The 27,256-nt window shown below is 41.5% G+C and overlaps 2 protein-coding genes across 4 annotated transcripts in view; one reads left to right on the plus strand and one right to left on the minus strand.

The window, feature by feature from the left end:
* Positions 1 to 8,018, plus strand: part of tmem65 (transmembrane protein 65) — a 35,977-nt gene extending 27,959 nt beyond the window's left edge. Inside the window, exon 7 of the mRNA XM_051391256.1 lies at positions 587 to 8,018. Within this exon, the coding sequence (XP_051247216.1) occupies positions 587 to 712 (126 nt within the window). The 3' untranslated portion in view covers positions 713 to 8,018. The remainder of the gene's footprint in view (positions 1 to 586) is intronic.
* LOC127358265 (protein MTSS 1) overlaps positions 5,915 to 27,256 on the minus strand; it is a 62,903-nt gene continuing 41,561 nt past the window's right edge. The window contains exons 5-15 of one of the 3 annotated variants that reach the window (XM_051391250.1): positions 25,714 to 25,805; positions 24,978 to 25,052; positions 24,651 to 24,662; positions 18,596 to 18,753; positions 18,248 to 18,355; positions 17,781 to 17,872; positions 16,867 to 17,092; positions 15,284 to 15,385; positions 13,677 to 13,844; positions 13,394 to 13,550; positions 5,915 to 12,129 (exon numbers count right to left, since the gene is read on the minus strand). In XM_051391250.1, the coding sequence (XP_051247210.1) occupies positions 11,474 to 12,129; positions 13,394 to 13,550; positions 13,677 to 13,844; positions 15,284 to 15,385; positions 16,867 to 17,092; positions 17,781 to 17,872; positions 18,248 to 18,355; positions 18,596 to 18,753; positions 24,651 to 24,662; positions 24,978 to 25,052; positions 25,714 to 25,805 (1,846 nt within the window). In that variant the 3' untranslated portion in view covers positions 5,915 to 11,473. Of the gene's footprint in view, positions 12,130 to 13,393; positions 13,551 to 13,676; positions 13,845 to 14,666; positions 14,931 to 15,283; positions 15,386 to 16,866; positions 17,093 to 17,780; positions 17,873 to 18,247; positions 18,356 to 18,595; positions 18,754 to 24,650; positions 24,663 to 24,977; positions 25,053 to 25,713; positions 25,806 to 27,256 lie in introns of all 3 variants that reach the window. The other 2 variants (XM_051391249.1, XM_051391251.1) reach the window with 2 other exon arrangements.

A 27,256-nucleotide genomic window follows, 5' to 3' on the forward strand; every position in this document is an offset into this window, starting at 1 on the left:
CAATAGGAGAGAGATGGCAAATGACAACATCGGTCCCCAGCTGATGTTGCAGTTTGTAGTCGGTGCCCTCTAGGCAACCAGGGTGCTTTCATTTGTTTTATCCTGTGCCAGTAGCAGTTAACACATACCATTAACAACAAGCAGCCTTCAGCCATATTCCATAGGCATGAAACTACAGGAAACTGCAGCAGGAAGCTGCTGTTGGAGGAGGCACATCAGAGAAAATGTATAATAATGAGAATCCAATCAAAGGAAGCAGAGATGGTCATTATCAGCAGCCTGCATAAAGTGCTGTAACATCAAATGTATGAAAAGCAGATCTGGATATAACAGCTTAAAAGGATGCAGCACCTGCAACTCATGAGCTAAAACTATCCCAGTGTCATCTGAAATATGCATTTAGCCTCAGAAAACACACCAAAACCCTCGTTCCAGCATCATTCCAAAATATGTTTCAGAAGGTTTTGTGTCTCCTCTGTATCACCGCCATCCAGGACCCTAACAGGCTGCTCTTACCCAACCTGACTGCAGCCGTTGCTTTATTACCCAGAACACAATGATTTGATTTCCTCTCCTCCTCCTGCAGGGTAAAGCCATCGGAGTGTCCATCGGCTGTATTCTGGGGATGTTCCCGCTGTTTTTTCTGGGCGACGATGACGATAAGGAGAAAGAAGCAGAAACCTCCAGTGACACAGCGTCACATTCTTCCTAACAAGCTATTACAGCTACACAACACAGTGACACCTACAGACTGGATACTGCTGATGTCAAAAACTAAGTATTTGCCGTTTGGATGTTTCTCTGTCCTCGTGCTCAGGCAGCGTTCACACTCCCTCAGTCTCCAAACCCTCTACAGCCGTCTGTGTAAACTTCACTGGCTGATGATGATATTTAGCTCCATCGCTTCCTCTGAAGCACCGAGCGGTGGTATTTTCACACTGTCTGCTCCATCAAGACACGCCGTCTGTTAATTCAATATGTCAGTTTAATTGGAGGTCTCATTAAAATTTTTGTCGAGGGATGGGGCGCAGGAGGAATCTCATCAGTTATGATTTTATCATCCAATCATTCTGTTTGCTTCTCGTTTTATCATTGAGATGTTTATCTGACATTTCCACACGTCATTTACCGTTAGCACAAGTAAGGAACGGTTAATAAAGTTTGCAAACTGACTCAATCATGTCAGTTACACAGCAGAATCTATTAATATTGTTCATTTAGAAGGAGCAATGCACCTGAATCTACACTGAGGTGCATCAGTGTAATGTGGCCAGGGTTAGCTCAACAGTTGCTCCGATGGTCCCTGAACAACTAAAACCTGACAAATGGATGAAAAATAAATCGAGTTTAAAACACTAATAATGAAGTAAAGTTAATCTATAAAGCTTTAATATCCATGAATATATATGTTAAGTTTTTTAACATGAGCTACAATTAGCCACCATTGGTCATACCAGACCAAGTAAGGCTGCGGCGACAAGAACAAATTATAAACTAATGTAACAAAAACACAACAAGTCTTCTATTCAGGTGATTATACACTAATGAAAACATACCTATTAATACTAAATCCCATTTCTGCTTACAGATCCTCCTAAATGCTACACACAGGACCTTTTAAGCAAGACTCATTTAATCCTGGACTTCCAGCATCTCTGTACTTACTATACTCATCCTCATCAGAATGCCTTCCAGGAGAGACTCCATGTTTTAACAATATCACGTCTCCTCCGTCTCTATTACAGCCGCCTTCAAGTGTGGCTGTTCACAACAACTATAAGTACTCTTGATTTCAAGCAGAGCTCTGTCAGACCCAGAAATGAAGCCACTTGTTTGACAGACAGTTTAATCCTTTCATTACACATGTTGCAGCAAATAGAAGAGCTGCACCGATCTGATAAGCTGGATCGCTATCAGCCCCCCGTTACAGGCCAGACGAGGGGAAATAGTTGGTACAACCCTAATTGAAGCATAACCTTGCTGGTGCTTTTGCCACTCTTGCCTATAATCAGTATTTTGCATGTTTTCAACCATCTAGTTCTCAAAGATTTGGCCACATTTAAACATCTTCTGCTACGGCTCAGACCTCGGTTGTTAATTAGAGGAATCGATGGCGTTGAGGCTAAATTATTCTTATAAATGAGGCGATTTGGTTGCCAGTTGAAACCAGTCTTGAACTTCCATCTTAGGCTGTGAGACTGCACAGATGCCTGTTGTGAACGCTGCCTGAGTAGCTCCCAGGATGGGAAGAGCTCACCCGTCTCAACACCGTCAGACAACAGCTGTGATTTGGATTCTTCCTCTTTGTAAATGTCAGCCTCTGCTGCAGGGTATTAAACATCCTCTTCTTTCCCACAGAGGAGACCAGAAATCCAATTTCACTGTTTACCAACCAGCAGTATAGAAACTTCCAGGTGAGAGCGGTGGTTGTTTCCCATCCTGACAGTAGAAACTCAAACCGTACGTACTCACCAACTGTTCACGCAGTTGGAACACTATTTCAGCTTGAATGTCTTTTCAGATACTTTATACATTTAAACACTATTGTGGGTCAAAACAACAAATGTTTCTTGTAACTTCAGCTGAAACTGAGCAGAGACAAATATACAGTCTCTGCACTCCGGCAGTTAGGGTCTTGTGCATCTTTAAACTTTTACCAAAAAAAAAACTGTGTAAATACAAAGGAAAGGAACAGTGTCACTGCTACCTCGGTGGGAATATTTTAGGTGTTTTGCATGAAGAACCGATGTAGCTCTATAATCAGACTCTTTATTTCCATATCAGATGGTTTTTAATATGCTGGAATGTCCTCAGATGTTGAGTACGGGAACGAACGAAGGAGGCGCTATCTGGAAAACTTTACGCTGATGTTTGCTTTCCAAGCTCTTTCTGTGTTTTTCTGTCTGCACCATCTTCTTTTCTCTTTTTCACTGCTTTCTCTCTCACAGACAGTTGACTTAAATCCAGCCGTCTGTGTAATTCGTTTTTTAGCTCGTGTTTCATCAGACTTGAAGCTCCAGATGGTTGGGACTGGAGTCCTAAACAGTTTATGCCATGACAAGTTCAGTTCAGTAGTTTTCAGTGATCTCTGTGACTCTCTCTCTTTCTCCCTCTCTCACACTCCAGCTTTCAGCATAGTCGAGGTGTTTCTTTGTAATTATTGGGAATCCAGTTGATCCTTTTCACCTGTTGAATCACTGGCTGCATCCAGAATCACTCCCTATTTACTACGTATTTGAGTGTCAGAAATTAGGGTTGCAACAATTATTGTCATTACTGACTAATCTGTTGGTAATTATGATTCATTTATCAATTGTTTGTTCTATAAATTGTCCAAAGAAATGTCCATCACAACTTTGACCAGGTCAAACCCAAAGATGTTCAATTTAAAATCAAATAGTAGAAATATAGTAATATAGTAGATTTTTTTGGGAGCTGGAACTGGACAATTGTTTTATGTTTTTTGCTTGAAATGCTTCAGTTACACAAATTTAAATGTTTCTGTAAAGTAATTAGCTAAACATTTCTGTGCTAGTCTGAGTTCTTCACATTTATCTACTTTATAGTGCTCTCAAACAATCCCATAATGCAACTGAAAGTGTTTATAGCACTTCTTCCAGCTAACAGCAGCAATATGTCGCTTTTATTTGACTCCAATGAGAAAATGGACTTTACTGCCTTTTATCAACAGGATTAGGGATTTGTACCTACAACAAGCTAATGAATAAGGAGAGAATGGCTGCCGTTAATTAACCTTCATATTTAAATAATAAAGTAAGGTTACATTGTTACACAAAGGTTTACAATAATTAAATGTTTACTCAAAGGAACCTCTAAATATTAGTGCCTTTTGTCATCTTCAAATCTCTGCAACTGCAAAAACGTATCCGCTCTGATGTTATACGCTATCAGTGCGTTTCTACCACAGAGACACTGTGGAGAGTCTGTTAGAAAGGGGAGAGAGAGTGAGGGAGTGATTTCTGATGCAGCCCCTGGGTCACACATCCGCCGATATCACAACTGGTTTCCACACTTTATTTTCTACAAAGGTCATAATATACAACGGAAGGAGAACTAACTTATTTCCAAGCCTTGAAAAGTTAGAAAGTTGCCAAAAAACATTGTAATAAAGATTGATTGAGCTGGTTTAAACCCTGCTGCTCTTTAACAGATTGTGAGATTTGCTGCAAATGATGATAAATGTTCATTATACAGGGACGGGGACACTGAGCTCAGATCCTTCCACGTCCTCCAATCAAAGGGAATTAAAGGCTAGGAAAAACAGCTAAACCTCCGAGTTCAGACCGACTGGTGTTTGACTGTTTAAACAATATTTTAATGAGTGTTTGGACTTGGCTTCAGAAGATATTTAAGTTTGTGACTGGATTAACTGTAAAAGCCTCGAGGGAATTTCCTTTTGTCTCATTAGAAGAGAGATTTCTCGTGGAGAGCAATACACCATCTGTTTGAATAATGTCTTTAAAGTTCTCACTAATTAAGTAATAACAAATGATATGTTTTCAGGATGCTGTTTATTACCGTGGACGACTTGTATGTTTTTGTATCATCTCATGTTTGTGTATTTTTTCTAAGAGGATGTTGGTTTTCTTCTGGCTTGTGTGGTGTGCAGATTTTTACGTTTTTATTTCCCTCCACTCTCGATGATATTTGGCATAATTTCATTATCTGAAGAAAACAAATGAGAGTATATGAAGCATATGAACAAAAGTATGTAATCTCTAGACGTCTGTGTTGTGCTGCCATCTTGTGGACAGTCTGGAAACAGCAGCAGCAGCTGTTGCGCACTGATACATGTATGTACTATAGAACCAGTGATGTCGAAGGATTATGCAGTATGCATTTTGCAACATAATGTGCAATTTAAAATAGATAATAAATTTGGGAGTGTTTACCTCTGGCTCTGCTGCACTCTGAAGATTTGTTCTTGTCTTGTCTCCTTCCTCGCTGACAGCTGAAGCGCCCATGAGCAAGGCAGTAGAGCTCCAGTCGCTCCTGAGTGAGGAATGCTGAGGTTGTTCTGATCCAAGGTCAGATTGTGTGCTGAACAGTGGTGGGATGTAAGTGCATTCACTCAAGTACTGTTCTTAAGTGCAGTTTGAAGTATTTCCATTCTGCGCTACTTCTACTCCATTACTTTCATCTGACCGCTTTAGTTAGTTATGTTTTACATAAAAAATAATAAATATGTTTATATGATATGATGCATGTACTATAGTACTATACTAAAACGCATCAGTATCACATAAAAGTATATTGTTATATTGAGATATTTTCACGTTATTATGACAAAAAACAACAACAATAAACTATTGTTATAATGTGATACTTACAATATAACATTCTTTAATTGTCTATAATAAGATTGTGAAAGGAGCCATTCTGCAGAATGAGAAAACTTTAGATTCCTTAAAGTCCCTACAAGGAACTTTCATCTTGTGTTGGCGGCTCCTCCACTGCCTTGGTGGCTGACGTTGAAAATAACTTCACAGAACAGCCAATCTTCTCCCTCGTGGTCTTGTGTGTTTATGTAAGACATATAGAGGCTTCAGTATTAAACTGAGATTCTTTCATAACCAGTTAGAAACTCCCAGTAGTAACTTTAAATGCATTTAGTGGATAATACACTTCACAGCAGGTTTTAATATAGAATATAACAGAAAGAATACAGTGAAAATATTTGTCATATTAAGTATTAAATAACTTTATTAAGGGACAATAAAACATTCTTTCAGCTATTGGACCAAAGTTGATCAGTAAGCAATGTTACCAATCCTAAACTCACAGACTAAATATTTCCTACTTCACTCTTGTGACAGCTGAGAAAATGAAACTGTGATGTAATATATGTATATCCGTGGTATCGTAGACGGTAAGAAAACACAAAGCACAGGTGTCGTTAGTCATCGGATGCACATCGTATGCTACGATTTTATTATTTAGCCAAAACAGCTGGTATACATAGAAAATAGGAGACAGTTAGTATTCAGGAACATAAAAACATAAAGTACAGGATTCTCAGGAGCCGGAGGTAAAGAAACCCGTCAGCCCACAAATAAAAATAACAGGTTGCCATTACTTCTAGTACCACAGACAGGACTAATAGAGAAGTCTGATACCCTCTGGGTAATGAAGTTAAAGTACCCCTCTTATACACTTAAAAACTGTTTTATGGTTGTTCTGGTTGTTTTTTCAGCAAGAATACTCAAACGTTCAGGAGCAAATATGACTGAAGTTAGATGGAAAGTCCGTCTGTCCTCTTAGCTTTAACTGTGATGTGTTCAAGGCTGGTGGGAAATTTCACTGTCTGAGTTGACAATTTTACATTCATGTGCTGTTTTTGATAAAAAATCAAATTGAAAAAAAAATAAAACTTTATTAGTATATCAGTTAGAAATTACAAAAAAAAGTCACTTAATCACTTACGTCATGTGAGCATGAGTCATTAATATAGTTAGTGCTGAATATTCGACTATGTGTTTGTCTCCGTTGCATTGATAAATAATTATATATTTTATATAATATCAGGGTCAGGGCAAGTTCTTCCAAAAGCAGATTATTCAGTCAGGTTTCCCTGGTGTCTGATTTAAATTTCCAACCTTTTGGCCCACACGCCACACACACACGCACACGCACACACACAGAGGATCAAATGGAAAAAATAACCTTATTAGAACTTCATCAGAAGGGCAATTAACTAGAGAATTGCATCATGTGCACATGTTTAATTAACATTTTTTGGATCTTTGGGGCATTAATACTGCACTTCCTCTTATTCTCAAATATTTTTTTTTTGCTATCATACTCCAAACTCTCTGTGGCTCTCAGATTTTAATAACATTTGTCTTGGCTCCGCTGTGGCAAAAGTAGGTAATGAAATGTAAGAAATGAAAGAATTAATTCTCGCCCTGATCCAGAACTGTAATAAAATCCTGTACAGTATGACAGTAGTGAATGGCAGTGTTTAAAAACTTGGACATTTCAATCACTCAGTGGCTTATAAAAGTCGTTAAAGAGGTTGTAAATGCAATCTGACGAGATGATCGGAAATATGTGAAAAAGAATGATGTCAGGAGGGTGCAAACTAACAAATATAAACCAGAATGAGACACTTTTTGGTCATAAAATCATGTTTTTGTTACTGTGCATCCAGCTGCCATCAGTTTACCTACCATTCAGTGTGAAATGTATAATGTGGCCAACCAGGAAGATGATACTGTATGTAGTATGAGTCCGGGATCAGGGCTACATTCATTCCAAATGAGATATATTCCCTACTTTAAACTTACTCCCTTACTTTAGAGTAAAGTGTTATGTAAAGATGGGTAATATTTACCTGTGAAAGGCAGATTCTGAAACCATTTCAGAAGTAAGAGAAAGAAAAGCAGGGCATCATTTAGCACATACTGTAGGAAATTTGGCAACTTGTCTCAAATTAAAGACTGAACATTAAAGTGCGGGGACACACTGACAGCTGACCTTACTTACAGCTCAGAGACAAAAATGGCCTCCACACACACTGAGGACTGCTGATTTCTGATCTTACTCGGCTCTAGAGTGATATTATTTTACCTTCTTGTATTGTGTAATATTTACTATAATGATTTTCTGATAATCACTCGTCCAATCCTCAGTGTGTGTTAGCGTCACTCAGATCTTGATAACACACACAGTTACTGAGTCCTCACAGGCTCGAACATTCAGCTTCATACGCTTGTTATCGCATCAGCTACACGATTGTATTCGTTAACCTGCACTGGAGAATGAACAGGGTGAAAACAGATATAAAACAGACAGGCTTCAGTCATCATACAGGGAGTCAAACTGCTGTCACACAGAATATGAAACATTAATGATCCCTGTAGGGAAATATTAGACGACGGACAGCATCGAAAATGCATTCTGGTCCGGTAGAGGCAGACCAACTGAGGGGGAAGTAGTTCCAGTAGAAAAAAAGCAGACTATTAAATCTTATGTTCAACTAAAAAAAAAAAAGACAACATGCATATTAAATATATTTGTTAATACGTTTTATATGCTCAACAGGACATTTGGGAGTTTAGACATAATAACAAATAAGAAGGATGAAAACATTGAAATGAATAAATACATAAATAATTTGACTTTTTAATGACACTCTATTAAAGTATTTAGTAGCAACAGGGAAGTTCTGTCTATTTCAGCTGGTCACGCTAATTTACCCGCTAACACGTTTAGAGTTTTAGCTCATCGGGCTATTCCACATTTAGAAATTACAAGCTATTACAGGTTTATATATTTGTTGCAGTTGTACATGAATATCAGTGCACAGCGGGATACGCTTGTGTTCTGTTGTAACCACAGCTAAAAGAGGATTTTCAGTTTGGGTCCATAATGGAGGTCTATTAGAGATTTAGCTCTCTGCTAGCTGAAGACACCTTGCTGCAAAGTGTCTGCAGAAATATTCAAATTGAGACAAATTGGATGTGTTCTAACGCTAGCTTCTGATTTTACATTAGTTAGTAGCCAAATTAGATAAATTTAAACCAAATATTTGATATTTAGCTAACAATTAGCAATGTCTTTGTCTACATCGTGGAGATGTGGCTCTCTAAAGTTAGCTTTAATAACTTCTGGACTGTTAAACTTTCTGATAAATTGGATTTGTTCTTCTGCTACAATGATAGTGTCTGAATTTTGCATTAGCTGAGGACAAATTAGATGATTTTAAACAAGATACTGAGTAATACTTTATATGGATAGTCCGCCTACTTCAACAGCTGCTTATTATTATTATTATTATTATTATTATTATTATTATTATTATTATTATTAGAACTGGTTTATGATCCAACACCACTGTGGTTCAGGTCTGGTTAGGTTGTGGCACAAACAACATTTTGGTTAGAGTATCTTCATCAATTGTCACAAATATTATACAGATAATGTCTCAAACATCTACAGATAAAATGTTTATCTATCACGAGGCGGACTATCCCAATAAAGTGTTACCAAACATTGAGCCTGCTAACAAAAAAAAGAACAATATCTTTGACTACATAGTAGAGATTTATTTAAATTTGTTAAGTAGCTTGTTGTTAAGTGACTGTAGAAATATTCAGTAACATTCTCAAACAAAAAAAATAGAAAATTAGATTTGTTCTTGCTTCTACCAAAAGTTGTACATTAGCTTGTGTCCAATTTATGAATTTAACATAACAATTGGCTAGCTATCAGAAATATGACATGAACCTTGAAATGTTCTTTGAATTCTGTTGACCACATTGCATATTAAGGAATGTAATCAGCTGAAATCCCGCTAGAGAGCTAAAGACCTCCAACACGGCTGCCAGAAGGTGTTTAAACCAACTGAAAAACGCTCTATATACTGGACATTTGGTATTTGATGGCGAGTAAGCACAGACAGATTAGGACTAAAGCAAGCTATTTTCCAGACCAGATACCAGTTCTCTTTTTCCAAATGTACACTTTAATAGTGGCCTCTGGGTCATTTTCCATTTACGTACTGGGACAGTGAACTAGCAGTCTCTTGGTTGTCATTGTAGTAGGGTTAATACTAAAAAATATGCTCATCATCAATTAATCTGCCACTTATTGTCTCACTGTCTAGAGAATATGAGATTGTTTGTCTAAAACCTAAAGATATTCAGGCTCATACAAGACAAGGAACGGCAGCAAATGCTTGCATTCGAGACTCTGGAACCACTGAATGTTTAGTACATTAAAATAAAACCATCCAGATGTCTGCAGCAACACTGTCCCAATACTGAAGCTCTGACTCGTCCACAACCGTTTACATCTGTGCCAACTAAATACAACTCACCATCAGCACACTGGCTTCACTACAACGGACCGATACACGATTCCACATTACTCCAATTACTATAGCTAAGTAGTAACACGGAACCTGTAGTAACAACCTCTATTACTACCATGGACTTGGAGGTGTACGCTAACACACTGTGTACAGTCGCTATATAGTTGGTAGATTAGCAACATGTTGAAAAGTTGAACAAAAGGACGGAGGGGCTGGTGAACCTGGAGGCCAACGAAGTCACAGATCACGTCTGTCTGTAGTAATTAACAACAGCTATAACACCATCTTTGAGTCCATTTAAAGAAAATAAATGCTGTAAAAAAAATAAATTACAAAAAGAGCAAAAATGACCCACTATCAAACACTCCCTATAATACCTTTCGATTTTCAGTTTAAAGACTCAAAGACAGGACATTGTTTTATACAGCAGACTTAATCTAGCAAAGTTGTTGGCATCCGCAGTTCCTGACCCGCTACCGTTGATCCACTGCTGGGACATTATGGGCTTAACTTGTTTTATAAAGCCAGAATGATTTGTTTATACTGGGGGGCAAACTTTAAGAGAACATGCAGGTCAATCTACTGTATGTGGTATTAATAACTGTAACAACTAAAGGTTTAGTTGTGAATGGTTACACGGCACTCTTCAATATGCTACCCTACGTATACAAATACTTGTTCAGTTTGTGTTCTTTCAGTCTGTCTCTATCATCAAACACCCTAGCTATGTTTTTACAGAAAACAAAATCCAGCAATTAAATTATATTTTTAAGTTAAATTCAGCACACAGGCTTTTGGCACCTTTAGTGGAAATGGGAGACTACAGGGGCGTAAAAGGGACCGTATGACAAACAAAACGTACAAACACATCAAAATATAAATATGTACATACAAATAATGATTTGATCTTTCGAAAATCATCCCTTCCAGTTCATTCTCACCTCTTCCAGAACTTTTCCCCACGTCATCTACCGTCTCTTAATCCCAATACTACACGCATTAACATTTACTTAATGTTTCATTTAAGTAATTTCTGCTACAAGAATGACCTTGTACATCTCGCTCTTGTTTGACAAGGATGTCCTTTCGCATCTTTTCTCTTACACACATATATATATATATATATATATATATATATATATACTAAAGTTGCCCAGGGGGAAATGATCTCGGATCAGCATCGGCGTTCCCAGTAGTATCCTCAGAGGGGAACTCAACTGGAATTAGTCAAGTGCGATACTGATAGTTGCAACCTGCAAGAGGCCACAGGTTGTTTTTGTTAAAGGAGAGAAGTGCTTCAGTCAGTTTCCCAAGCTAGAAAAATGTGTCTACTGGCAGGATTTAGATTCTCCTTCAACACTTTCCAAACAAGAAACTTCTACCTTCTGCCCACATTTCTTTGAATTCAGAAACCTTCATTTAAATTTTGGCACCACGATCAAATATCTTCAAAGTTTTGTTAAAACAATTTAAAAACTGATCCTTGTTCAGACACTCCGGGCAACTTCCTCCTATCCTCGGCGTCCATTAGACGCTATAGCTCCCGTTTGCATTTGCTTAACCATTTTGTGTCCCTTTTTTGGGCTGAAATTCAACCAGGGACGCAAAATGGCTCAAGTCAAACCAACCCTTCTAGTCTCAGTGAATACTTGGCGCCGAACGGTCGTTGGTCATCGCCCTCTTGAGCCTGACGCCTCGTCGGATAGCCACCAGGAAGTCCTCCACCTCGCCATATTCTGTTTCCTCCAGGAGCTCCGGGAGAGGCCGGCGCTCCCACTCTGACACCCGGCCACTGGGCTGCGGTGGTGGGGTGGGAGGATCCGACCCCTCGCCCTGGTGCTGGGTCTCCCAGGTGCTGGCCCTCTGTGATAATGGCCCGCTGCTGCCTGGTGACAAAGGGGTGGTCGGTGGGCTGAGCGGGGTTCGCTGTGCTTTGCCGTCCTCTGACGCCGCCCTGCTGGGGAAACCGGGATGTTCAGGCACAGTGGGGGTCTTGACTGGGATCATGGGGGGCTTGATGGGGATGGGGCCCAAGCTAAGGCCCCCAGAGGGCCGTCGCAGGTTGGGTTTGGAGGATGGTGTCCGTCGGATGGTGGCGACTCCCGGGGTGATTATGGCAGAGGGGTTGGAGGGCAGTCCAGCAGTGGAGGCGGGACGCTTGGACTGGAACATACGGCGGTACGACTGACTGATGTCGCTGTTTCTGGGGATGGTGGAGGATTTATCGAAGTCTGAGGACTGCTGCGGCTCGCCTTCCTGATCCGCCCCCACAGAGTAGTAGTCGCAGTCGGATACTGTCGGGAACAGAACAGTTTTATCACACAGGAGGCGTTTCAGTCCCTCGTGTCTGACAGAACCGATATGCTTTTATTTGAATCCATACAGCTGTCTACACGGGGCTCATAACAACTTGAAGCATATTTGTATTCTTTTCTTCTGTTTTGTGTCTGTCAGTACAGTGATTATGTGTTGGGCTCCGAGCGCTGCCAAAACGCAGGGGACCTAAACTCATTACTGTCCCTGAATGCCTCCTGTGTAGACAGAATATAAGAGGAAATCTGACCAGTTTATCACAGTCTAAAGTGCGCCTTCTTATTTTTTCCTTAAAGAACCCGTTTCTATCATTGAGTAAACTCCTCATTAAGTATTATATTCAATATATAACAATAAGAGTACAGAACAACTGTTAAACTTTAAAATGAACCCAAATAGTGAAGAAAATAACTGCACAACTGTCTATTTGGAATTGTGAGCAGATTATTTTCTGTGGATATTGATCACAGATGAGTGTGTCTTCTTCTCCCTGATGCTTTGCCATGGTTCCATTAGCTCTTTGTTTGTTTGAACTGTGTACTTTAATGCAGGAAACAACTTTTTTTAAAGTTTTCTTCCAGCATGCATCTTTATGTAAAAGTATATTATAAATATATAGAATAAGCACCCTGTGTGTGTGTGTGTGTGTGTGTGTGTGTGTGTGTGTGTGTGTGTACCCTGTGTGTATGTGTACCCTGTGTGTGTGTGTACCCTGTGTGTGTGTGTACCCTGTGTGTATGTGTACCCTGTGTGTGTGTGTGTGTGTATGTGTACCCTGTGTGTGTGTGTGTGTATGTGTACCCTGTGTGTGTGTGTGTACCCTGTGTGTACCCTGTGTGTGTGTGTGTGTGTACCCTTGTGTGTGTGTGTGTGTGTACCCTGTGTGTACCCTGTGTGTGTGTGTGTGTGTGTGTGTGTACCCTGTGTGTGTGTATGTGTGTGTACCCTGTGTGTGTGTGTATGTGTGTGTACCCTGTGTGTGTGTGTGTGTGTGTGTACCCTTGTGTGTGTGTGTGTGTGTGTGTACCCTGTGTGTGTGTGTGTGTGTGTGTACCCTGTGTGTGTGTGTGTGTGTGTGTGTGTGTGTGTGTGTGTGTGTGTGTGTGTGTACCCTGTGTGTGTGTGTACCCTGTGTGTGTACCCTGTGTGTGTGTGTGTGTGTGTGTGTGTGTGTGTGTGTGTGTGTGTGTGTGTGTGTGTACCCTGTGTGTGTGTGTGTGTGTGTGTGTGTGTGTGTGTGTGTACCCTGTGAGGGGATGGTGTCCTCGGAGCAGCAGGGTGTGTTGGTCTGGCTGCTGTAGCCGCTGGAGCCCTGCAGTGAGTCTCTGCTGGAGCCGTGGATGTCCAGCTGGAGGCCTCGGGCCAGCGCTCTGGCCAACTCCTCGTGGGCGTCCCTGTCCTCCTGTGGGGGTCAACACACACACACTAACTAACAACAACACTAAACGCTGCCAGTAAGTCACATGACCATGTTGTCTGGCTTTCAGTGGTCAGCGTGCACTGAAATCAACCAAATATAAAATCTGACCTTGTGTGAGGTCATAGGGTGACTTCCTTTAACCCCATGTGTTTCCTCCCCTGGTGTGGTGATGTCAGCGCCCTGGTGGCTGCTGGGATCTGTAGTGTCTCTCCTGTCCTTGCTCCTCTTCAGGGTGTTGACCATTGACTGGTCATATGGGCCCGGTTTGGCCCAGTCCTACACAGACATCATCCAAACAACGCAGCATTACACTCTGCTGCTTTTCTCTCACTTACAGATCAAAGATTCTTTTTGACTGTTTGGTTTCGTCACCTTTGATGGGAAATTGTCATTAATTGTAACATTTTTTTAAATAAACAGTTTAAGTTGTGTGGAAAACCAAGAGTTTCACTACTGATTAATCAGTTATTTAGATGATTACATTCATTTCTTTTATAGAAATATCCCAAATTGGTACCGTATTGCCCAATTTTGATTCTAGGATTTCATACTGTATTAGTGTATATACAAGTATTTATTTTCAAACACTATCCGTAACAAAAGTAAGAACACTTTTGCATTTTGAAGCTGCTGTCAGCAAATATTTGGGATTTTTTGGGCGCAGTAGTCAAATTAGGATTCAGTTCATTTTCTGTCAGTTGTTTTTACCACACAGCTGCCTGAATCTGAAGTGCAGCCAAAATCTGACCACACGTTTTTAATCAGTTCTGAAATTGAAACCAATAATGAAGAGCAGTGTTAACACAGAGCGGGGGGAGAGAGAGATTTGTGTCTGCAGTGTTGTTAGTGTTGTTTTAAGGTCTGACTGTATGAATGAAGAAAAGACTGATGAAATGTATTCCTGTAGTTTTTGTTTTCAAAGTGAGCAAAGAAAGAAAACACAATTTAAAAAAGGAGAGAAACACTGCAGGCAAAGGATGAAAGGACAGAAACAAATCAAAAGAAAAGGGGAAAAGAGTGGAAGATGAAAGAAGGATAAAAAGAAGTGGAGGAGGAGGAGGAGGAGGAGGAGGACATCGGGGAGAAGGAGAATCAAACCTTCCAGGACGGGACTCTGGATGACGGGATCACTCCGAGCCCTGTGGGGCTGCCGAGAGGCAGGAACTCCCCTGACTGGCCGGAGCCTGAGCGAGACCACGGCCACGTGGGAGAGACGGACGAATAGGAGGGCGAGGAGATGGGAGAGGTGGTGGTGGAGGAGGAGGAGTAGGTGAAGTATGGAGGGTGGAGGTGGGTGTCCTGGGCCTGCAGTACCATTCCATGCAGACAGAGGGCAGCGTGATGGTCAAAACCATTTGACAACTGAAGGTGAGTGGATGAGAAAAACAATTCAGAAATTAAAGATGGCGGTTGTGATGAAGACATAAAGCACAGGAGTGGAGGTGGAGGCGCTACATGAAGCAGGAGGAGCTCAGCGACAGTTTATAGACACAAATACGTGTAAAGTGATCGACTTTATGACGGCTTCTGCTAGAGCTGGGATCAGAGTGTTTCCCCAAAGCGCTGATGCTTCAAAGCTCCATGTGGCACCTTCACAACACAAAACAACAACAACAACAACAACACCAGCAGCAGACCAGAGTGTGTGAGGCTGGCTCCACTGAGCCCAAAAAACCCTTACGGACGCATGTGTGTCTGGACGTGCAGATGTTCACCTGTTGTAGCCCAGAGCGGGGCTCGTTGTGTGAGGGTGAGGAAGAGGAGGAAGAGGAAGACTCCTCATTGACAGACTGAGAGGATAAAGGAGAGACACACGACTGCAGCAGAGCCATGCAGAGCGCGCACGCACAAAAACAGGAAGCCATTGGCAGGATGCGAGAAAACAGACAAAGAGAGAGAAACAGAGTAAGCGTGTCATGTGTTAGTGATAAAAACATGATCTCAGTGTGAATAAAAGCAGCACATCGTTGACCAGGCAGAGGCATTAGTAAGCAAAGGCGTGAACAACAAACAGAGGAAGAAGAAGCTGTTGCAGCAGAAGGAAGAAGAAGTGATCAGTGAAGCAGAAGCAGGTTCAGCAGGTGGAATGAGAAACTAACGGTAGAGCTCTACATCATAAACAACTTTAAATATGTCTCAATAAAGAGAAACCAAATAAAAGCCAAATCAGATTTTCTATGTTTTTGTTACTTTGTGCTGATTGTTGGTTTGCAGAAGATAAGAAATGAGATGTTAGTGTTGGACTAGGGTTTAGGGTTAGGTTTAGACCAGGGTGTTGGATAAGGGTTGGAGTTGGGCATGTAGTGTGGATATGGTTAAAGGATATGGCAGGGGCATTGCGATGTCCATCCATGTGGAAAAGTGTGTGTGAGGATGATTTTTACATTTGGAGGATTTAAGACGAGCTTCCAGGATTTAGGTTCATGTTAAGTAGCCTCACGTGTGTCCTCCTTGATCTTTTCATTTGTTGTGTTTTTAGAGTAACTTCTTCATATTAAAGTTAAAGCTGCAACAATCAGTCTATTGCCAGAAAACCAATAGTCCTTTTTTCACAGCATCCATTTCATGAAACAGTAAGGTAAACACAAGTGTTACCAACTTATTAAGGTTCCATTCAATTTAGTGTAGCAGAGCCTTTTCTAGTGCCTACAGGCCCAATAGCAGCACCCTGACTGTGACACCTGAGTGGAACAGAACCTTAATTAGTGTCACTGATAACGCCCAAGTGTACCCTATTATTTGATGTCAAAATGGCTGCTGTGAAAAAGGTCTATTATTTTATTCTTTTTTTTAAAGCAAAAAGTATATTTTCTGGTTCCAACTTCTGCAATGTGAGGATTTTCTGTTGGTAACTGAATATTTTAGGGGGTCGGTCGGACAAAATAGGACATTTGAATTTGTGGCCAAGGACTCTGGGAAATGAAAGGATTGATTTTTTTAAATTGACCGATTCATGGAAATAATTGTTAGTTCTAGCTCTAATTTGGGTGACCCTGTGTTTTCCCACTCTGCCCGTGAACTACAGCGTAGGAAACCCTGCGGGGAATAAGTGAGTGTATGTCGCATGGCTGCATGAGACCTTGTGGCAGCGGAGGTGACTCAGCAAACACACACACACACACACACACACACTGCAGCTTCGAGCTAATGAACGCACCGTATCCTAGCAACCTGAGGGATTGTCTGACCTCAGTGGTGGAAGAAGAGTGGATCAGAGTAACAGAGAGGAAGAGTGTGTGCACAATGTGTGTCAGTTCTGGTGTTCACCCTGAGCTCGGTCTCCGCTCATGCTCCTTACCTGCGAGGTTTCCGGAGGCATCGGTGAAGGGGATTTGGACTGGAAGGCGTCCTGGGAGATGAAGCCAGAGTCGTGGGAGGAGACTGAGGAGAGGCGGGCCGGCGTCTGCTGGGGGAGCACCGAGGAGGAAGAGGAGGAGGAGGCACGGTAGCGGAAATGGGAGGTTGGGGAGTGGCAGTGTGAGCCGCTGGAGCGGGAGTCGCTGCTGTTCACACTGTTCAGGCTGCTGTAGGATGCAGAGAGGAGGAGAGGCTCAGTTCAAGGTACAAAACGTCAGAGTGGACTGATTCTTATCTGTTCTGAGAAGTTCATTGAAAAAAAGTCTCTTCCAGAAACAGTGAAGTTACTCCAGATAATCCAGAGAACACGTCACCTGTTCACCATATGGAGGATTATCCACAGAAACTGATCAACTGAGTTATAAAATAAAAGTTATTCCGCCACTGCACAGACTCTCACCTCCATTTTCTTTTTCATTTGGATAATTTAAGAGAAATCAGCGTTCTCTTTTCTGTGTGAAACTCAGAAAGAAGTCTGTAACCCAAGCAGACCAAGACCAGTTTGTGGGAGCCAGACCAACACACAGACCCTCTGTGAACCCCTGCAGCTGCCATGAACCAACCACCAGAATAAACCTGTACTATAAATGTATGTTAGTTAAATGATAGGTTAATGTTAATTAAAACAGAAAAGATGACTATTCCAAATTTAGTTCACTGTGATCACAGTACAACACTTTTTTACAGAAGCTAATATCTATCAGAATTATTTATTAAACTAATCACAAACGAGTGATTCGGTGAGCCCATTAACAGCTGCAGTTCCACCTCTGGACCACAGGGAGGCAGCAGAGTACAGGAGGGATAAAAGATGAGCGGCTTGTTGGGGAGTTTGCTGTGGTCATGGCAACCAACCTGCACATGCTTGACTTCCTGGATGTGCTCGGTGAGGAGGGCGGAGTTTGGTAGGACCAGGTGCACTCAGAGCCCTTCAGGTCTACGATCACCTGGAGAGAGAGAGAGAGAGAGAGAGAGAGAGAGAGAGAATGTGTGTTTGTTTGAGTCTGGGTCTTTAAAGAGGTTCTGGAAAACCATCAGACAGCCCAGTAAAGGGGGGGGGAGTTTCAGTTCTAATTGATAGTATGTAAGATTTAAAATGTATTTCTGTTTGTATTCAATAACAGAGACAATAAGGCACAAATGATTAAAAGGTGTGTATTTTAAAATGTGGTGTATAGTATGGTTAATATAGAAGCATACTACATTAATAGTATGGTTCTCAAAAGGCTTCTTGAGTTAGAACGGATCAGTTCTAAATGATGCATTCAATCCATCAGAGATCAGCATCAGAAACAGAAGAGCTGAGGAGACGTGTTCAGTACCTGCTCGCTGGAGGCGGGCAGCTTGTGTGGGTCCATAGTCAGTGTCTTCAAGTCGTCTGTCAGAGTCTGGAGGTGAGTGATCTCCCCCAGCATGGACATCTCCTCCTCCTGACGCACACAAACAAACAGACTGTACAGCAACACAACTCCACAGCTACTCCCACTGGAGTTCTCCGACTGAGCTACAGCACAGACGTTCCCTCCATTACTGTGGAAACTACAAACTCTGTAAAAAAAAACCTTTTCAGGACTACATGGAGCAGACGTTTTCTCAAAGGATTTCACAGAGCTGCTGTTATTTATTTTCTGTTTTAATCAGTGGTTTGGACGTGTGGACGTGTGACTGACCACGACAGGCTTCAGCATGGTGACGAAGTAGCAGAAGCGACTCCTCTCCTCCACCAGCGCCTTCCTCACCGCCTGCTTCTCCGTCTCCTCCAGCAGCAGGTATTTATCACTGACGTCCTGCATGGCGCTGTCCAGCTGAGGCTGGAGGTCGCCGCGGCCTGAAACACACACACACACACACACACACACACACACACACACACACACACACACACACCACACACACACACACACACACACAATTACATAAAGTCAAAGAAAAGGTAGTGCCACAGTGGATGAACGGAAAGCTGAAGCAAAAGTGAAAGAAAGAATTAATCTGCAGATTATTCTCGTATATGTTTAATATGTTTCTTAAGCACTTTATCCTGTAATGTGTTTTTGTCCTCTGTGTAGTTTTTATAGTTTTTCATATTGTTATTTCCTGTTTTAACTTTCTAATGCTTGAGCTGTACACGACCTTGTAACTCTGGTTTTGAAAGGCACTTTATAAAGTTTATTATTATAATCATTATTATTCTCATTGTTTTGTCTAAAAAATCTCAGAGAAACATGAAAAATATCCATCACATTTCCCCAGAGCTAAACAACCCAAAGATATTCACTTTACTACGATGTGTAACAAAGAAAAGAAACAACTCCTCACATTTGAAAAGCAAAAACCAAAGAATATTTGGCCTTTTTTACTTGAACAATGACTACAAAAATAAAATGATAATAAACTTATTTAAAGCCTGTCAAAGAGCGTACTTTTCCTTTAGCATAAAAAGAGAACAAAACAGACTAGTGACATAAAACAGAAAAAGAGTGCCCAGACACACAAAAACAACTAGAAACCAATATAAAAAGAAGCCACGAGTAATTTCACTTCTTCTCCACTGACAAAGACTGAGTGGAAGGTGAGCAAAGAGACTCTGTGTGATATTAAAGCAATGTAATCTGGTGCATCATAGTGAGTAAGAAAGCCAGAAAGAGGAATAAAGAGGAGGCAGACTTGTAGCTTCGGGCAAACCAAAGTGAACCACAGACATTATTATCTGTGAAATCGTATATTCACTAAACAGAACTCTAGTCCGAGAGGGAACAGCCTGTTCTGAGAGTGCAAACACTGGATCACTTCAAAACAATAGTTAGAGCCTCCCACAAACCATTAACCCACATTAAAGAATTAAAAGAGTTTTCTCTGCTCTGTACCGCCTGGAAACAAACAACCGCTGGCATCCAACACACATTATTAGCAGGGTTATCAATTATCTAAAGACATCTGATTACAAAATACTCACACTCTAAATTACAGAGATGTTTCTCAAGAGGATTCGGTTTTATTCAAACTCAGTACTGAATATGAGGTTACACATGCAGTCACTGTATCAATGTTCTTCCATTCACTCTGATTCACTCATTCACTCCGAGTATTGGACCAATTGAAATCTGCTAGATGAAAAGTATCACCAAAGTTATTATAATTCATCCTGAGGGGAACATGAATGTCTGTACCAAAGTTAATGCCAATCCATCTAACAGCTGTTGAGAGATTTCACTAAATACCACAAATATTAACCTCACGGTGGCGCTAAAGGAAAAGTCTGAGGATCTCCAAAATCAGAGTTCAGCCTCTGAGGACCATGAATGTCAGCCTGGACAAAAGGAGTGGACTAGACTATGTGGCTGAACCTCGCTCCTGTCTTATTTTAACGTGGTTATATTTGTCTATACGTGATTTCAAGAAGTTAGACAGATTATTACGAATACTAAAAACCCTTTCACACTCGCAGTCTAGCCCTGAAATGTTCAGGAACATTCCCGGCATCGTGTGTGAATGGGAACTGGGATCCATATTCAGAGAAATCTGTACCTCCAATATCCCACCTCAAGGCCTTTAAACATTTCAGGGAAAAGGCCTGTATGGCTGCATTGTGAATGAAAGCAGGGACACGCACGTAAAGACTTCGACATGGAGCGAACGAGCCAATCACAACACCCTGCGACTTGATCACAGTCTTCTTGCCAATGTTCTTTTGTTTGCAGCTAAGCTCAGTTTTTCAAGTTTTCAGTAAGTGGTAATTGGCTGGTGTACACATAAATCTGGCCTTCCTCCATCTTCCTCTTCTGTTAACTTTCATGGCGGTTGGCATCCATAAGTGTTGCATTACCGCCATCTGCTGGTCTGTCCCGTGTCCCATCTATACCAGCATCAGTACGGCCTGTGTGCAGGACTGAATGGTCCTGAATGAAGCTGCATGCCTGAATTATGAAAATCACTACTGGTGCCTGAAAGGTTAACCCAATAATTGCCTAAAACAATGCAAAAGATGTTCTCTGATCACATTGAGAAGCTGGAATTTCATCAACTGATGGTTTCATTACCGACTGCCAATCGCTCCTTTATTCTTCTCAAAAGTGTTTTGGGGAAGACTTTCTGCTCTTTAAGACGATCATTTGGTAATCTCATCGTCTGCGCCTCAGGACAGACATAAACATGCAATTAAAGTTCTTTATTCCTCCAGTGAGATCCAGGGCCGGGTTCTGTGGTCGGGCTGATAGATGGGAGAGAACTCTGTCTCTCTCTCCCTGAACTTTTCCAGGCGGACGCCTCAGTGATAAAGAGAGGAAAGAGGTGGCTGAGAGTCTCTTCAAGGGACGGGAATGTAATTTCTGGTTTCCCGCAGAATTCAAACATCAGTCTCACATTTTGTTTGTGTTTCTTTCTCCTCCATCCCTCTTTCTGTGTCCACGGGAAACCAGGTTATGCAAAAATCAGATGCGTTTACATGCACAGTTGTAACACTGTAAAAATCTCCGTATACATACAGGCAGTCGGTATCAGATTTCTCCACTTTCTCCGACCTTATTTTAGAAGATACAAGATGCTGCTTCCTCTTTCTTGTCAGAGGACGTAGTTTGAGATATTTTCCCCACACTGTAATTGATCTTATTTAAAGTTTGCGTTGTTATTCATCATTAATGTTCTTTTAACTCAGGAAGTCTGCTCATGACTCATGTGATCACGGGACTGATAACCGACTGATTTTGTTCATTGACGATTCCAATAAAGATTACTTTTTTGCCTTTATTAGACAGTAAGCGGCAGAGGCAGACATGAAATGGTGGAGAGACAGAGGGGTATAAAATGCAACAAACAGATGGCTGCTTCCTCAAAAACTGTTGACCAAAAAAAGACAAAGCCAGTGTTACTTCCTGCAATTCTCCTAAGAACAGTGAGCAAGAAGAAGAAAAGGAGAATCTGGACACGCAGATGGCTGAGAAGATGCAGTCAATATGGTCCGACTGCGAAGATCAGTTTTATTTCTATCACAGCAAAGTGTGAGTCACACAGTGGACACAGCAAGTAAAACACAGCAGCAACGTTAAAACAAGCTCGTGACGGCCTGTGACGGACCTTTAGACTGCAGTCAGGTAGGAAATCAGATCACAGAACAGCTTGAACTGCAGACAGCCGCCCAAAATGTCTGACACCAATCGTTCAACAGCCAGCTCAGGAAATGAATCATTCCTAATGACCCCCCTCAAACAAATGTCAAATGAACAAGCGCTACAAAAAGGCGTAGAGTCGAACTCTAGTTGAGTTAATTCTGGTTTCATTTCAGAGGTTTACCCTGGTTTACCCCCCTCCACACTCCTGCCCCGTAGCTCTCTCACGGTCCGACAGCTAACTGGTTAGCCAGTAAGAAAACAGCATCAACAACAGGAGGGAAGTGGTGAAGTAAGACAGCCCGCCTCTTGCTTGATTTGACTGGCACGCTTGGAAGGTGAGCGGTATTCAGTTAGTTGCAATCTGCAACTTCACCACTAGATGCCACTAAATCCTACACACTGGTCCTTTAATATATAAAAGTAAATTCCCTGTCATAACATTTTTTCTCTCCTCTCTCCCTCCATCTTTAAATCACATTCAGAGTGACGCAAAGGGAAGTCTTTCTGTTCCTTCATCTTCCCTCCATCACTCTCTCATCACATTAACTGCAGCAGGTTTCCCTTCCTTATCCCTTCTATTTAACTCCCTCTCTCTTCCTCCCCGTCTCATAACATTCATGTAATTCCAACACAAGTCCTTCCTCCTAGTTTCCTCCTTTGAATCTCGTTCTCCCTCTCTTCTTCCCTCGTGACATTCATTCCACTGCGGAGGGAGTTTCCTCTCGTGCAGTAATAACAGGCTGGAAGTGCCCGAATGACCGAAGTGGATCGACCACATCTGAGGTTCCTCTGGGGTCAATTCCAGGCCCTGTTTATTTAGTCTTAAAGGCTCAATTCAAAGCTGGAAGCCATCGAGTCCTTTGTCGGCAGGAACAACAAGCTCTTGTTTCCAATCATAATAAGGCTCATTTTAGCACAATGAATCAGACTGGAACTACTTGTTCTAAAAGCAGAGGGCTTGTTTTGGTGGTTAGTTGTGGTTCTTTGCAGCTCAGTGGGAAGAGCAAAGCAATAACACTGACATATCCCCCCTCACCCCCCTCACCCCCCTACAGCACCAAGCTGTCAGTCTCTCTAAATGTGACAGAGTTCAGGCCGGTTTACACATTATTCTGTGAAATAACATGTTATACTCTCCTACTGTATGTTATGCAATGCTTTCCTACTCACACAGAGCGTATTGTCCCGCCGTGATATACTGTTGCTTAAATGCTTGGTTGATTAATTGAAACTGAAAAATTAGGAGTTTTATGTGACAGTCTCAGTTTAATACTGATGCCTTTATATGACCTTAATAAACACACCAGACCATCAGCGAGAATATTGGTTATTTCCATGTAGTTATTCTTAATGCCAGCCATCCGATTCCCCTTGAAATCAATGAAACGAGGCAGTGGAAACACTTTAGTCCACAGGAGCTGCCAGCATCAACACAAAATGAAAGTTCCTTGTTGCTGCTTTAATTAATAGTTGATGTAATTTATAGAGCAACAGGACTAAGAGTGTAAAGCCACGCTAGCGGCTCTGTGAGACTCCCTAGAGCCGCTAACGTGGTTAAGAATAAGAAATATCCCTCTTCTCATTTCTCACTTTTTCTACATCCTCGATCCTCTCCGTCTCTCCCACCTGAGATGCGTGGGAAGGAGGCGAGGAAGACACAAGGAGAGAGGAATCGAGGCAATGAAATGAGACATCCGGCCGCCATTTTAAAGCGACGTCAATTAACCCCGACGTGTGGCACAGCTGCATCATCTGAACACTGTCACACCTCTTTCATACGTCCTCGCTCCTCTCCTCTCTTCTCTCCCCTCGAGATGCATTTCAGGAATTGAGACATCCTTCAAGATGGAGGACGGAAGGAGAGAGGAGACGAGTTCCAGCTTGTCAAACGTGAAGGTTTTTCTGTTTCTCTGTTTTAAATCATTGTGAATTAAATATCTTTGAGTTAACAGTTGAATGATAAACTTTATGGTGCATAAACTACTGTATGTAACGGAGACCTCACACATATCTTCAGCATTTCTGACTTCTAAAACAATACAGCTATATCTGTGATGTCTTTAATATCTGCTGGTCGGGCTGCATGAGGAACTCTTGTGTCAGTTATTTCTCTGTTCTGTTGTGGTTGGATTGTGTCACATTCTATCATGTTTTACAAAACAAGCCGGGGAAATCTTTTCTCCGAAGACTCTTGTTTGGTGTGACTCTGGTCTTTGTTGTGTTCGGGCTTCGGTTTCTGTGAGTCACACAAACATCCAAACAGCGTGGGAACATATTTCACTCGAGCCAAGTGGGCTGGATAGGATTTGGAAATGCAGATGTGTGACAAAGCGCAGAAGGTGTCAAAGAGTGTTGAAACAAAACTACTAGAGCTTTCTTTTGTTGGTAAATGTATGTGCTCACCTCCGCCTGCTGCACCGATGTCAAACCCTTACTGCTATATTACAACTAAACTACACAAATAAATGAGGGAATTGTTCTAAATAAAAGATAGTGAACATGAAGAGGCCCCATTTCAAATATCACAGAGGCTTGACAGCGGATAATAAAAGGCCTCTGTGCCTTCAGAATAATCACGCACGAGCAAGGTAAGAAAGCAAATAACTGGAAAATGACTTACCAAATACATCAGCTGGACAGAGCAGAGCATGATGGGACACCACGGGAAGGGAAGGAGGCAGATTGTTGGGACACCACGGGAAGGGAAGGAGGCAGATTGTTGGGAAAAGGAAACAGAACACATGGAATTAACTTTTAGATCCTCTTCATAATGTTACATCACTTAAATACCACTTAATTATCTCATGAAAACCACTAATGGTTTAATTATGACTCACAGTTAACCATTCCCAGCTTTCCAACTCTTTCAAAAGAGTGTTATTACAGATTAGACCTAAATGACAACCACTTGATCGCGGTGTGACCAAACAGCGAAGACACTGCAAACCTTTCTTTGCTTTCTTCTGCAGCTTCAGAGTGTCTGAGGATCTCTTCTTGATCTCCTGACGGGCCTTCTTGTACTCTGTAGAGAAAACACACACACATGTACGGAGAGTTGAACACACAGTTCCCAGTGCAGGCAAAGAAACTGTGTGGACACATTAACAGAGACACATACATAGAGACATTTTAGGTTAGATTCACAGAGATACATATCAGATATGCATATAGAGAGGTCCGTGAACGCCACACAGACATAATGACACAGTAACTTCATATTTGAGTTGAGAGCAGAATCTGACTACCACAAACATTTAGTGTAAAGAAAAAAAAAAAAAAGAGCATGAAGGGTTGGGGTCAGTAACTGCTGTCTGCTGACTCTGACTTTAGTGGATGAGTTCATGAGTTTAAACTGCCTTTAAATCACGTATTTAAATGTATTTAATTAAGGATGGATTTATTAAACTGGCTCATTAGTGCGAATGGAAACAGAAACACATTGTGTTACTGTGTTTTCCCTTTCAGACTGAAGTGCAGTAAGTAAGTATAAATGTGTTTTATGTATGATGATTAATAATCAACATAAAGCATTTTACAGCTTATTTATCTGTTACACAGTTCAGCTGAGAGCCTTCAACCTTCAGACCTTTCACTGGTTACACACTTCCTGCTCTCTGCCTTTGTGAGACAGTGTACTGTCGGTGTGAGTCTTCAGTGGTCTGTGTGTTTCTACGTTTGCGTACCTTTGGCATGGTCTTTGTCCAGAGTGTTGGCTACTCTCTTCCACTCCTCCATCTGCTCCTGTAGAGGGTTGATCAGACAGTCCAGAAACACCCTGCGAACACACACAAACACACACTGTCAGAGCATATATTTCAGGGTTTAGACTTGGTTTACGGTTGAGGTTAGAGTAAGGGCTGTAGTTAGGCATGTAGTGGTTATGGTTAAGGTTAAGGTTTGGGTAAGTCCTCAGGGAACGAAGTGTCACGGAGTCACAGAGTGTGTGTGTGTGTGTGTGTGTGTGTGTGTGTGTGTGTGTGTGTGTGTGTATTAGCCAGAGAGGCTTCTTACTGACATAACTGTTGAAAGTGCGTACACCAGATGTATGTGTGCAAATGTGAGAGCAAAAAGACTGAAAAAGATTCTTTTACTTCTCAGACAAAAATCTACAAAATGTATATTTTCTTTATCAAATCATAGAATAATTTTTATGTCTGGGGTATAAACTGTGCTGACGGTCTGCTGACGCGAGCGACATCAAACAAGCAAAGTCAAAAGCAGATAGCGACTGTTTTTTAAAAAGAATATCACGATTCATTTTTAATCTCCCTGATTTGAATCGATAATATTCTCTTGAAAAGACGCTCGGATTAAGGTTTGGATTCAGAACTAATATATATTTATATCTATATATATATATAATATAGATATAAATAGCCTATATATTAGTATTATATAGAGATCAACAGTCTTTCAAAGCATCACTAATTGCATTGGAGATGTTCCTAAACTAAGCCAGAGAAGGCAAAAGACACAAGCTAGTCTTTCTGTCGGGTGAGTGAGACGCCGGACAGGGACATGGACATTGGACCTGCATGCAGTTCGGTTCATACTACAGCAGGCATCCTGTTTGTTGATGCATACAGTGTGAGTCATACATTTTGGGCCACACACGCACACAGGCAGCTGATGAAATCTACATAATATGGACATAATATGGACGTTTTCATACCCAATGCGGCCCAACGTTTGTTGGACTGTTTTCAGGCTGTATTATAATCCCTGTCAGGATGAGGAGAATGGAAATGGAAGGCAAAATGAAGGGATTACATATCCCATCCGGCCTGAGAACGTGGCTCCGAAGCTGGAGGACGTGGCTGGCGTGAAGGGCATCTGAGATATTTTACTTTGTGGTGGAAAAAATGAATGTTTGTATGTGTAAATGCATCACATAATAACCAAGGTGGTTCCTGTTTACATTGTCCATATATACAGTATCTCTGTTTACTGACTCAGCTGGAGCTCTCATCTTCTCATTTCTGTCTGACTGACTCTCTCCCTCCATACTGGGAGAGTTAATGGACTCATGCAGAGAAAGGAAAATGAGAAGGAGGAGGAGGAAGGAGGAGTTGGGTCGGCAAAGGATGGAAATACAGATGAGGAAGCTAAAAGGATGCTGTTACAGCAGGAGGCGGAGAGAGACGCGAAGGCCTCAGAAAATGAGTTTAAAGACGAGTGAATGGAGAGAATGAATGTGACCTTCTCAGGAGGCGGCAAAATGGGAAG

This window comes from Dicentrarchus labrax, unplaced genomic scaffold (genome assembly GCF_905237075.1).
Source record: "Dicentrarchus labrax unplaced genomic scaffold, dlabrax2021, whole genome shotgun sequence".
In the NCBI taxonomy this organism is placed as follows: domain Eukaryota; kingdom Metazoa; phylum Chordata; class Actinopteri; family Moronidae; genus Dicentrarchus; species Dicentrarchus labrax.